The sequence below is a fragment of the Vitis riparia genome, chromosome 1, assembly GCF_004353265.1.
Source record: "Vitis riparia cultivar Riparia Gloire de Montpellier isolate 1030 chromosome 1, EGFV_Vit.rip_1.0, whole genome shotgun sequence".
NCBI classification, from domain to species: domain Eukaryota; kingdom Viridiplantae; phylum Streptophyta; class Magnoliopsida; order Vitales; family Vitaceae; genus Vitis; species Vitis riparia.
Genome location: NC_048431.1, coordinates 21,959,533 through 21,973,488, shown reverse-complemented (window position 1 = coordinate 21,973,488; position 13,956 = coordinate 21,959,533). Strand labels below are relative to the sequence as shown.

Sequence of the window (13,956 nt, the reverse complement as noted above, 5' to 3'; positions counted from 1 at the left end):
AATTATTTTAAATTTTAAATTATACCATTAAGTTATTTTATCAAACATATGTTAATTTATTTAATGACTTAAATTAAATTATCAAATTACTTTAAGTTATTAAGTTAATTTATCAAATACCATTGGATTTGATTTTTTTTTCCCTCGTTAGTTTGAATAAGATTTAAGCATTAAATAAAAAAATTGAATGAAATATGAAATATTATTTTATTTTTTCATTCTAAGTTTGTCGATTTAAGGAAAAATCGTTCATGATTGCCATAAAAACATTTTTTTAAATTAAAATTATTATCCACTTACAAAAATATTACATATTCAAACATTTACTAATAATTTATTTTTATTTTTAAATTATGAGATGAAAATAACTATTGATGGAAACCTCAAGAAGATTTGAATTGGATAAGGCTCACAAGAATATGACCACTTTTTTGAACCATCACCCTCACATTGCATTCACGAATCTTTGTGGTTTTCATGACCATTCAAATTTGTAATTTTATTTATTACATTTTTTATACCTTTTTTTTATTTCATTTCATCCCATGATTAATATACTATTTATATATTAATTTTATAAAATAAAAAATAAGATAATATATCATATATGTCACTGTCCGTCTTAAATATATCTCAAATCCTTTTTATATTTCCGATCTAATTATCCTCATTAAAAGAAAAACTTATGTGCAATGAATGACTATTATACCCTTATTTTTTTAACATCATTTTTGAATCAAATATTGGATATATATGAATTTTTTTTCATACTAGGGTTGAGTGGCATGTTGGAAAATCAAATAGACATCAGGGCTATTTTAGTCATTTGGAAGTAACTAAAAGAAAATCACGCCGTGGAAAGAAATGACTAGTCAAACAACTATTAAACCGACCGGATTCCAGTCCGCATCCTCCGTGAGACCTCCACGTGGCGCATGGAAATCACACTCACACCAACGGCAACACCCTACTCTCCAAGTGCTCACACCCAAATATCCCCAACTAATTTCCAAATTTTTTTTTTATCTGGTTATAGAAAAATAAATAAATAAAACGGGGAAAATTCCATTATTGTAGGAACACATCAATACTGGTCGATCTGACGTGGTCGCGCCCTGTCAGTTTTATCTTGCCTTTGATCTCTGCCCTTTAAATCTTCATTTCATTCAACACTCCTTCACACCCATTTCTCTCTCTCGGTGTATACTCCTTTCATCCACTCGAATTGCTTCTTGAGATTGGTCTGTTTCTTTTTTCTTTCCAGGTAATTTTTGTGAGATCTGCCTGCATTTTCCCTTCAAATTACTGTTTTTCTGAAGAGGTTTCCTATTTGGGAAATTTTTGCGCTGCATTTTTGTGTAAATTTGGTGTCTGGGCTTTGTTTTGTTTTGTGTGATTTGTTTGTGGGTCTTCTGCGGCTTGCTTGTTGATTATGTTTAGAGGAGGGTTGTGATTCTGGGTGTTTTCATGGGGGGTTTGTTGGATGGATATTGAATTTTTCTTGGTTCAATTTTGGGATTTTTGCAGAAAATGTTATCTGGGTTTGTTTCAAATCTGATGTTTTTCATCCCGAGGGGTGGTGGTGTTGGTTTTGGGGATTCATTTTTCACTTTCTTTTTATTTTTCTTGTCTGGTATCAAAAGCTATGTATATACTTTGGTTTTGTTGCTTTAACTTTGCTTTTCTTCTGATTTCCATTTGATAATGTAATGAGCATTTTGTTGGTTTCAGATCTGATTGGGCTTCTGATCTTGCGGTTTCAGCTTAGGATTTTAGATCTGATCTGTTTTTTCCTTATCGCCTCTTCACTCCTGAAGAGTCCGTTTTTGTCTTAAGCTTTTTGGTTTCAAATTGAAATTTGGAAAATTTCCAATTGGTCCGTCTTTTATTCCTTTTTTATTTTATTTTTGGATATAATTAGTTTGGTGGGATGTCGAGTGGTTGAATCTGAAAGTAACCCTTTTGAAAGTTTCCTGTTGGATTAATTACCATATGGGTTGGCGATAGGAAAATCATATGTAGACTTTAGAGCTCAAGTTTGGAGAAAGTGGCGGTCGTTTTCTTTTGACAATTATGGTGATGCTATGCAGCTTTCCTCGAAAATACCAAAGAAATTAATGCTGCTTGAGATTGATTTTAGTTTTGGCAGCCAATACTGAGAGATGAATTTAATATCGCAACCTATTTTGAAATGAAGCCTCTACTGTTAAGCTGCGGGATAATAATAGTTTATGAAGTTTGCTTGCCAATTGCCCAAGGCTCTTTTTTTCTCTCCAAAATTTGGCCTCTTGTGGTGAAGGTTGTTGGCAGGTTGAAAGTCGGTCTCAAACATTGAAGGGTCATACTTCAATCTATAAACCCGGCCCCAAATACGTTGGGACAATTCTCCTGCATCTTTTATGTGTACTTTTGTGATTGGAATATAGTTGAATTGAATTACAAATATAAGTATTTTAATTTTCTGACAATTGAATTTGAAGATAGAGATTCTGTATTATATTGTCAAAATATTTTAATTTTCTGATTATTGAATTTGAAGATAGAGATTCTGTATGATTCCAAACAAATTTCTGGTGACTTTTGAATTTACATTTGTTCATATGATCCATTGCAGGTGATTATGACCTTCTGTACAATGGAAGTTACAGGAGGCTAAAGCTTGTTATGTTTTATGGCCTTGTCTGGTATGGTTTCTGCATCTTATCTGAATTTATGGGTTTTAAGGTTTTGTTTATTGGTTGTTTTACATTCTATTTATTAGAATTTTGTATTATTACTTGTAGATATTTGGGCAATGTGTGGGGCCAGAAAAAATTCAGGGAGCTTGGGAAATACTCTGCATAGAACAACAGAGAGGAACAACTCTAAGTGCAAATCATCAGGAATGGCATTTGAATCAGATTGGACAATGCACAGAAAATCTTCGGCATTTACAGCTCAAGTGATCCGTCCCGCGACATCTTTCATGCCTTGGTCTTGTAAAATCCCTATAGGTGACGGATATCACGAATTTCTTTAGTTGAGTTTCTGCTGTTCAGAAATATTGATATTTGCTTCAGAGAGATATAATTGATCAAAAATAAGAATTTATCCATCTCTCATAATTTGATTTGTGTAGCTGCTTAATCTAAAAATGCCTGGTATTGTGGCTGGAAAAAAGAGATTCACCCAATCAAATATGTGTTTATCCAATTCAGTCCAGCAAGATACACTAACTCTTTCCAAAAGCAACCCCTGTTTAACTTCTCAATTCGCTGACGATTCTTACGGCCCCATTTTGCCTGGGCTGCCTGATGATGTGGCAAAATATTGCCTTGCACTTGTTCCTCGTTCTAACTTCCCAGCTATGGGTGGTGTCTCCAAGAAATGGAGGTCATTCATCCGAAGCAAAGAATTCATCACTGTAAGAAAACTAGCTGGGATGCTCGAAGAATGGCTCTATGTCTTGACTATGGATGCTGAAGGAAAGGGGAGCCACTGGGAAGTATTGGATTGTTTGGGACACAAACACCAGCTTCTCCCCCCAATGCCTGGCCCAGTTAAGACAGGATTTGAGGTGGTTGTTCTCAATGGAAAACTTCTTGTCATGGCTGGCTGTTCAGTTGTTGGTAGGACTGGCTCTGCCTCAGCAGACGTCTACCAGTATGATTCTTGCCTCAACAGGTTAGTTTCTGGAAATGCTCCATGTCCTGCTGTATGTCATAAGATTTATCTATTCCAACAAGTTAGTATGTTAAGGTTTAGTACACTATTGAATTTATTAGAAGGCTTGTTGTGGTTGATAAATTTGCTCTTCCATGGCTAGAGGATATTTTGGAATACTTTGCCAGTTAGGAAGCTTATGTTGTAGTTTCCTTTTTATTCCCCTTTTTCTCAAGACTTGTCCATTTGGGGCCTTCATTTAAATTGCTCTAAATGACTTGAGAATTGGATTGTCCCTGCACATTGTTGAGACCTCCTCCATTTAAATCAACTCTAAATGAATTCAGAATTGGATGATTCTAGCACACCATCAGTTGCACTTCATTTTTACAAAGACATCATTTTAGATGGTTACCAATCTGCACTGTTGCTGATTTAACAAGAAAAAAAAAACAGATCTTAAAACTGTTGGGGTAAATTTCAAATGTTAGTAATGATGCCCTATTTGAGTTTCCTGGCTTGTAGACTTGCAGTGCAAGTCTGATCTTGATTTGGAACTTCCACCATACCTAGGTGAATCAAATAGACTTGAGGTTGGGTTAATTCAGTTGGTTTTTTTTTTTTGGACCTATTAAGTGAAGCTGCGCTTGCTTGTGTCCCTTTGATTTGGTGGGTTGTCCATTCAGTATTTATTATTAGATTTGTCAATATTCCAACTATAAGAGATATGGAATGTTCTTTTCTACTGTATTTGTTACGAGGAATTGCCTGATGTTAGTTTATTAAACAACTGCAATAGTCAAAATTAGAAAAATGAACTCAAGGCCATGCTTCACAAATTACAGTAACACTTATAACTTCAATAATTTTGCCATGAAAATTGCATATTACTAAGATTCTATTTGTATACCAAACTTCGTTCTCTTGTTGTCAGAAGCTGCAAAAATATCAGCTTTCTGTTCTCTTCTGCTAGTTCTGTAACATGCCCTTTCTTATTGCCTCAACAGTTGGAGCAAACTAGCAAACATGAATGTGGCTCGCTATGACTTCGCTTGTGCTGAAGTTAATGGCATGGTTTATGCTGTTGGTGGATATGGGGCAGACGGTGACAGTCTCTCCAGTGCAGAGATGTATGACGCTGATGCTGACAAATGGATCTTAATTGAAAGTCTCCGCCGCCCAAGGTACGGCTGCTTTGCATGTGGATTTGAGGGAAAACTCTATGTCATGGGTGGAAGGTCAAGTTTCACCATTGGAAACTCAAGGTTTGTTGACGTGTACAACCCTGAGAGGCACACCTGGTGTGAGATGAAGAACGGCCGTGTCATGGTCACAGCTCATGCCGTGCTGGGAAAGAAGCTCTTCTGTATGGAGTGGAAGAACCAGCGGAAACTTGCTATATTCAATCCAGAGGACAACTCATGGAAAATGGTACCAGTCCCATTAACTGGCAGCTCAAGCATTGGCTTCCGCTTTGGCATCCTGGAGGGTAAGCTTCTGCTCTTCTCACTAGAGGAGGATCCTGGCTATCGCACCCTGTTGTATGACCCGGATGCAGCCCCAGGCTCAGAATGGCAGACTTCTGAGATAAAGCCATCAGGTTCATGCTTATGCAGTGTGACAATCAAGGCATGACTGGTTCACTGGTTCACTGCCTGAAAGTTGAGCATCATATTGAGAGCCCAGAATGCTAGTGTTCGTGTTGTTTGGCTGAAGTCAGGGTTAAGATCAGGTGTCATGGATAATCTCTTAGGTGTTGATTTTAATTATCAGGTTTGATTTTTAAGTTTATGTTTTTCCGCAAGTACTTCAGTGTTTCCTGAAGTTCAGTTGGGTTCAGTTGAGCTGCACAAATGTACATAATTTTGACCAATAAACTCCCTTCCTTAAAATGGTTATGTTTTGAATTGAATCCAATGACAACCGAAAGCTAAAAAGGGGTTTCTGATCACTGAATGCTCACCCTTCTTTTCTTCCTTTTTTTTATTTTTATTGTTTTTATTTTCCTCTTTCTTTTTTCTCTTGTTGGTTTGTTGTTTCAATGTATTTCTTGTTTTTGTGGTTTTAAAATGTGACAAATATTAATTTTGAATAAATTTAAATTTAAAAGAGAAGGTAAATTCCTACTTTTTTTAATTTTTTTAAATTTAAAATGAAGAAATGACATACTAAAAATTAAAAGTAATATATACAATAAAAAATATTTTGCATCTTTTTCATTAAAGATAGAGGTTAAAACTCACATGCAAGTTATTTAATTTAATGTTGGTTTGAATTAAGGACATAATTCAAATTTTATTATTTTGTGTGTTAGAAAACTATATATAAACAAAAGTTATGTGAATAAAAGTCTCTTTCATAAAGGGAAAGGTTAACGATTTATTTTATATATTTTAAAAAAAATTTGGATGCGTAAATGTTTTTTTAATAATTATCTTTATTTATATAATTATTCTTTTAAAATGAAAATAAAAAACAAATAAAAATAATTTAAAACAACTAATATATATATATTGTTATAAAACGTGTTTTCCTTATTTTTTGTGTTACGAAGAATAAAAAATTAAGATTTTTTTTTTAATATAAAAAGAAATGAGATATGATTTGAAGAAATATAATTTTTTAATGAGTTTAGAGAAATGAGGGAGGCCCTAGTCTTAAATTCTTAATTCAAAAAATTATGAGCATCACTTGGCGTACTGCAAAATAACTAAAACAGAACAGTCACATTCCTGCAACCAAACACCCCCATATCGCCTCCTCTTCTTTCCCACTTCCCACTTGCCACACTCATCACTCCGACCACGACCAATGGCTGCCACCGCTCTCTTGGCCGCCTAGTCCTCTTTCTCTCAACGCCACAATGTTCGGAGCTCAGCCCTCATCCGCTGCTCCCTCCGCCTCCGCCTTCGGCAGCCCCACCTTCGGCACTCCGTCCTCCGCGTCTGCCTTCGGCACTCCGTCTTCTACTCCTGTCTTCGGCACTCCATCCACACCTTCCTTCGCCTCCGGATTCGGATCTTCTCTCTTCTCCACCCCATTCTCTCAACCACAACCACAACCACAACCACAACAGCAACAGCAGACTCCATTTTTTCAGCAGCCTAGCTCATCTGGCTTCGGATATCAAACCCCGTTCGCCGCGCCGCAGTCGACGCCGGCTCCCCAGTTGACCACTCAGATGGCTCCCGTGGCGCCTCTGCCATTCTCGCTAGCTGATCGTGACGTCCAGGTAGGGTTTAGGGTTTTGGAGAAACCCTAATCCTAAGATCTATTTTTTTTTTCTATTATTAGCGTGTTTGGATTGGGGGTTTAATTTTTGGTTTTTGTTGCTAATGTTTAGGCGATTGTCGAGGCTTACAGGGACGAGCCTGGAAACCCCAAGTATGCTTTCAAGGTTGGTTTTCTTGCTTTTTAAGATTTTGAATTCTGCGGTTTCCCGCCAATGGTTTAGTCTATGTTTGTTTGCTGAGAAAGCTGGGAAAATGATAGCATACAAATGTTTGATGTTTTTTTCTTTGTGAACTGAGCTGGCATTATTTTTTTTTTCTTTCTCCTGGGATTCAAACGGACAACCCTAGGTTCAAAACTATAATACACGGTCGGGTCATCTATTATTATTATTTTTTTTCCTGAGATTTAAATTGAAAACCCTAGGATCAAAACTATTATATTCGGTTGGGTATAGAAAGTCCTGCAGAAAGGGGAAATGGTTGTGTGGAGTTTCACATTCTCCTGTTTGGTTTACCATGAAAGATATGACCGAAAGGAAATTAAAACAATGAAACATAGGTAGGAAAATAAACTAAAACGAAAATGATTTAAAAGCTTAAATATTTCCAAACTCTTCGATGTACACAACAAAAGTGTAAAATTGGAGAAGCACTTATATAGAACAAAAAATTTATTGAGTTCAAACTTATTTTCTATTTTTCTTTAATTTTTCTGTCCTTTAAATTTTCTTTCTCTCATGCATTTTAGTGATCCAAGTGGAGTCTAAAAATTTTTGCATATTGTTTTTATCTTTTTGAGGATTAGGGTTTTGGGTTGTTTTTATAGGGCATTAGGTTATGGAAGATTATAATATGTGTGCTGGGTTTGCAGCATTTGTTATTCAGTGTAACCGATCCACAGTTCAGGGTGAAGCCTGCTGGTGCATCAGATGTGAGTTCTTCGATTCACTATTTTTCATTTGTTTCCTTTTAAGTTAAGCATGTGGTTTGTATTTTCTTGTTAAGTTTGGTGGATAGTTTTCATTTTCAGATCATGTGGGCAGAGGCTATGGGGAAGCTGGAGGGTATGGAGAGTTCTGAGCGGGAGCGTCTATGGCCTCAGCTTGTTCAGGGTTTCAAGGACCTTTCACAGCGATTGAAGGTAAATCCTGTTTTTTGGGAGTAGGCTCAGTATGCTTTTGTTTGTAGATATGTTATTCCAGGTATTACAGGTAGAAACTTTTATTTGTCACTGGTGTGTGAAACTTCTGTTTAATACTTAATAATGAGATGGATCAATGCGAAATGTTTCAGTGATAGAGCTTAATTATGGCTGCATGAATCTTCAAGGGATGATGAAATAACAAATTTAAGGAAAATTGGTTGTTTGTATTGTTTTTTGTTATGTTTAACACTTTCTCGATTCTATGAGCAATTTCTGATACCATAGGGTAGATAAATAGTTGTTAAAAACTTATAATATGTGATATAACTCAAATGATATGGTACATTTCTTATGTAGATGGATGTGTATCGCCTTTGTGCATCTTAACTTAGCTATGTTTTAAGATGTGTTTAGGATACATGATTTGATACACAATACAACCATATAATATACTTTGACTATGTTTTATACTTCCCAGAAAAATCAAATTTGAAAAAAAATAAAATTATATTAATTGTTTAAAATACACTTCAATGTTACAATTGATGATATAACAGAAAGAAAGATAATGTAATCCTACATGAAATGCTATGCACTTGATGTCAAAGAAACACATAAAGGTTGAATACGTAAGTAAATTTATTCTTATAATGAATATTGGAAAGTTGTTATTTAAATGATTTGGATGTTAACCTTTGATTTGATGATGAATGAAAACTTTGACAACTATACGAGTTCTTTTTTTCTCATAAAAAAACAGAAAAAAGAGAAATAGATCTTTTCCTCCCATATTTGTTCCTTTAGGAGAAGCATTATGAACTTGGAAAATTAAAACTTTGAAAATCACACATAAAAACATATATATGAACAATATGTACAAATATAGAAGAATGATACATGATACATTCTACAACTTAACAACTGAGTAGATATTTTCTTCTCTCTTTCTCTCTCTCCCAATATTTGTTGTAAATGAATGGATTATGTAGAGTTCCATAAAGTACCATCATAGTTAACTTCTTTAGGTGGTGGTGGTAGTGTTTTTTCTGTTTATTTATTTATTTATTTTTATGTTTTTTGTTTTTTGTGTTAGATGAGTCCAAGGTTGGTCATCTCTTTTTCCTCTACAGGATTGTAAGATCTAGAATTGAGAAGTTAGCTTCATTTGAAACTTTAGTAGAGCACACAATTGATGGGGGAATTTTCCTGCATAACCTGGAATGGTAGCTCCGATTGTAGGTCTATTTGACCGACTTGCAACTTATTCTTTTTTTTTTTTGGATAACCTTGGGGTGCTGACTGTGCTTGAAACAATCAGAACCGGGTAAATCAGGGTATCATTAATGGTATGATTCGAATCTAACACCATGTGCCTCTTGTTGGGACCACATCTCCTAGCATTCACCCTGACCAATTGGGCTGCCTTGGTGGGCTTATTTGACCAATTGGCAACTAATGCTACGAAGAAATGAACTTGTTCCTCAAACTCAATAACTTCTGCTCGCTCTAGAGTGGTGAAACAATGTGAAAATGTTGAAAAAAAGGTTGTGTTGAAAATTGGAATGATGTTCACAAGATTAACTTTGTGAATGATGAAGTCTATTTAGCTATGTGGGTTCATATGTATGTAATGTTACAAAATTTTTCAAGTTGTTGGAAACAGAACCATATGAATAGATATAGATGCCTCAGTAAGGAACTGAGATATAAGTGGTGATATGTCTGAGGTGTCTAAACTCTTGTTTGGAGCTAGACAAAGTAGAGTTTAGGTCTATATAACTGTTATATGACCTCTATTAGTCATATATATCATTGTGAGATAAATACATTACAAACCTGTGAAATACTAGCGAAAGAAAGAAAGTGTGAAGGCTAAAGATTTATATACTAGTAAAGGAGTTAGAGCACAAACTTCTTTCACATTTTAGGACACCACCTTGGCAAGGTGAAACATGAATCTGTCTTCCACATAAATTCCAAACCCACGATGGGTGGAGGAGTTTTTCAAAACATGTAGGGAAGTTAGGTTTAAAAGGAATTGGCATCCTGCTGAGATTACTGATCATTGTAACTCCTACTGAATTGGCATATTAAATTCAAATAAGCTGTGAGAAAATGACACAGAAAAGGTTTAGGGGTAGGTGGTATTTTACTTCAGTTTCAGAAGGGTAGGCATGATATTAACTTATGGCCAAAGATATTTATGTTGACTATTTTGTGAGCTTGATTCGATCATCCATAAGGAGAAGATTTATGAGGATGGTAAAGTGCTAGGGGTGAAGCAGATAGGGGCTTTTACAGAATTGCACTATCATGCCTACCAATTTAAATTGAAGGAACGGTCCTGTAGAATGTTTTTAATGGTGAGCTGCCGGCTATACACCATGGTACAATAAAGTTACTTAGTCCAGTAACTACTTTAGTAGAGCAATGAATGATGAGTTATGGATATTGAGTTGGATGTTTGACTGAAGTTGGAAAGATGGAGTTAGATGTGAACTTATTGCATGTGATGTAGTACCAATAAGTGACTTAAGTAAGATGATTTGATCATGCATAACTAACTCTCATGGATCCTCCAACTGGGACTGCTAGTAGAGCAATGAATGATGAGTTATGGATATTGAGTTGGATGTTTGACTGAAGTTGGAAAGATGGAGTTAGATGTGAACTTATTGCATGTGATGTAGTACCAATAATTGACTTAAGTAAGATGATTTGATCATGCATAACTAACTCTCATGGATCCTCCAACTGGGACTGCTAGACCTTAATAAGTGTTCTACACAGAAAAGGTGAAGTTTGAGAAGGGCATGGTTTGAGTTAGTGGGAAAATACAACTAAAGCTATAGCCTAGTATATAATGGCTTGATCTAAGTCTTTTGATATTGTGCCTTTTTTATGCCTAATGTTTGGGAATGAGGCTTTCTTGAGTTAAAATGAGTAAGTAGACAAGGAAATGCCTTATATTAGGTGGTTGTGTCAATTTTGAATTGTTCCAACTTCTAACCCATTACCATTTGGGATGTAAGGAATATTGGAAGCACGAGGGAATGTGGCCTGTATGCATTTTTCTTCTCTCATTGAGGATCTAAAATCAAAGGGAAGGTTGATAATATCATATTGTGATCAGAAATTATGAAGCCAATTAGTAGACAAGTCTGAGTGTTGCTCTTCCTTGGTTTTGAGGCTCAATGTATTGCTGCCTTGTTGTTTGGTTTTTTTGGAACCTTTGATGCCCCTGAAGCTTAGATTTGATTAATTGCTCTATGAACTTTCTATGGCTTGACTTTAGATAAATATCCTTTTGGCCCTTTACTTTGTTGCTTCTGAAAGGGTTCTTCACATAAGGAGGAATAATATATTTTGTGGTTATGTGGGTCATATGGTTCAACTATGAACCAATGCCAAATTTACATTGGGTTTGGAACTAGAAATAACTTAAATTAATGTTTTGTTTGTTACCTCAACTGCTTATTTTCTCCTTTTTACTAACCAAGGTTGGAACTTTGAATTGAAGTTCAATGCTTTGTGCAATTTTGACTCTAAATAACTGGGACTAATGTTTTGGTTCTTGTCCAACCACTTATTTCTACCATTTTGGTAACCAATGTTTAATTTTGAATTAGAGATTGAATGCTTTCTGCATTTTTTTGCTGGTACTAAGGGAATGATAATGAGTTTATTGTAATTGGTGCATGTCATTGGATAGTATGTGAAATTATGCTTGTAATATGTCATGTCAAACTATAATTTGTTATGGTAGCTGGTTTTGAAAGAAGAAATGTGCAAATGTGTAATTGTATATTTGGGTGGTTTTGATTTTTGAGAAGTTTCACAACTGCACTTTCTTTCTTGTTCAAACGTTCTGTCATGGTCGTGGTAATTCAATTTTTGACATTATAATGCTGCATCCACGCAGCTTCAAGATGAAGTCATCCTCTCAGATGCTGAGAGATTGCGAATGACCCAAAGCAATGTGAAACTGGTACTCTCTCTCTCCCCCCTGCCCCCACTCACGCATAAAAAAAAGAAAAGAAAATCATTATTTGAATAGTTATTTTCATATCTGATATATCCATTTGCAGCTTCAAAGGCATTTTCAGGCTGACACTCTTCCTTGGATCCAAAGAATGAGACAGAAGGAGCAAGGCCTTCAAAGACGCCTCTTAAGGGTGGGATCATTCATCATCCTATATTTGAGAAAACTGTGAATGATTCAATCCATTGCACCAGAAAGTAGTTGTGTCCAGAATTGCTTACTTAGTGGTCCCTTTCTTCTGAACGTAAAACTGGTGATGTGGTTGTGAGATACAGACATGTAGTATGCTTGAAAAGAAGCATCCTTTTTCTGATCTCCTTAAATCACTGCCTGAAAAATATTTGATTGCTTTCAGATGATTGGACCCAGCTCGACACTGGTGTTTTTCTGAGCAACTTGATCATTCTTGTGTCATTAATTTATTCATTTTGTCCTACTCTAAATGTTTTGACATCTCTACCTTGATCTCACATGGCATAAAGGTAATGAGAATAGTGGAGGCATTGGAAGGTAAGGGTTACCGGTTGCCCTTAATGAAAGGAGAAGTTGAATTGGTTGAGAAGTTAGCTGCAATAACTAGACAGGTTGGCATTTTTTCTTAAACCATTTATCTTTATGCTTTCTCTACTTGGATGTAATCAAGAGATGGTGTTTTGCCAGCTGAAGGGATCAGGAGCAGAACTTTCTAGGAGGGTTCAAAATCTGCTCACCATTTCTCGTGTTCAAGCAAATGCCATTGGTGGTGGTGGTTCTGTTTATCTCCCGGGATCAACAAAAATACATGAACAGAGCCTTGCTGATATGCAGGAGGTAAGAGTAATCGAGGTTTGAAACAAGCATTACACATGAACCATTCCTTTTATATTAGTAACGAATCCACTCATACAGACAAATCACCTGTGTCCAGTGCTGACAAGGGCACCAGGTGCCTGACATGGAATCTGGGGCTCAGCTCTAAATATTTGCAAATATTAGTGATTTTTTCCCCCATGTTTAGCAAAACTTGATATGCATCTTACAGTGTGTAATAACATTTGATAAAGTAATGAATAATCTTTTCATGTGGGGCAGGTCTTACAACAGCAAACGGAGGCAATTGCTAGGCTTGGAAATGTATTGAAGCGAGATAGCAGGGACATGGAGATTATAATGTCAGAGGACACAGAAATGACACAAGACGGAAACTAGTGCATGATGTGAATTATTGGTTTTCCTTTTGTATTGAAGGCTCTGCATTTTAACCAAGTTGGAAGTTGGTGGCTACCATATTGGCAGCTCCTGATTGTAACAGAATGTTCAACGATTTTGAGCCAAATAGTAACATCGGTAGTTTCATCATTCTTCTCTTGAATACAGAATATTCTTTGAATAATGTTTTGGAACCTAGCTTCCTTCCTTTCTAAGTATCACACCGGCCGAAAGCTTGGTTGACATGCTCTAAGACATTCGCTATAACATCTCTGTAATATATACATATGGTACAATGACATTTTCATTTTTCACGTGCTGACCTTTTTCTCTCTTTACAGGGAAGCCTAGGCTTCCTCATCAACCCACAAATACATAGATTTTAGCTTTCGATAGTTAGTGGTGCCGCTTTTGAGACCATGCTATGGTCTGACCCGATTTTATGATTCTTAGAAAAAAAAAAAAAAAAAAACCACGTAGAGACGATCAGATGGATATTGGAAGGATTTTGATCTATGCCCTGTTTGTTATACGTAAAATGCATCAAACTTATGCATGCTCAACCATCTGCAGTGTGAGGGGGAGGAAGCATGGAGAAGAAGAGTGTGATGATCTTGAAAAGAATATCAGCATAAGAGGTTGATGATACTGAAAAGAATGTCACAAGCATCAACTAGGAAGCTCTCTTGATCTATATATATTTATTT

At 35.8% G+C, this 13,956-nt stretch overlaps 2 protein-coding genes across 2 annotated transcripts; both read left to right on the top strand.

Moving 5' to 3' along the window:
• The first annotated feature begins 1,104 nt into the window (after nt 1-1,104).
• On the top strand, nt 1,105-5,593 carry LOC117918429 (F-box/kelch-repeat protein At1g67480). The gene is made up of 4 exons (XM_034835090.1): nt 1,105-1,264; nt 2,615-2,684; nt 2,784-3,663; nt 4,650-5,593. Exons 3-4 carry the CDS (start codon nt 3,134-3,136, stop codon nt 5,275-5,277), a joined length of 1,158 nt encoding a protein of 385 aa, XP_034690981.1. The 5' UTR covers nt 1,105-1,264; nt 2,615-2,684; nt 2,784-3,133; the 3' UTR covers nt 5,278-5,593.
• Nucleotides 5,594-6,389: 796 nt separating this feature from the next.
• LOC117911665 (nuclear pore complex protein NUP54) lies at nt 6,390-13,563 on the top strand. Its single transcript, XM_034826072.1, has 9 exons — nt 6,390-6,874; nt 6,986-7,039; nt 7,747-7,806; nt 7,906-8,016; nt 11,942-12,007; nt 12,108-12,194; nt 12,544-12,645; nt 12,722-12,871; nt 13,133-13,563. The coding sequence occupies exons 1-9, from the start codon at nt 6,506-6,508 to the stop codon at nt 13,247-13,249; spliced, it is 1,116 nt and encodes a 371-aa protein (XP_034681963.1). The 5' UTR covers nt 6,390-6,505; the 3' UTR covers nt 13,250-13,563.
• Nucleotides 13,564-13,956: the final 393 nt, after the last annotated feature.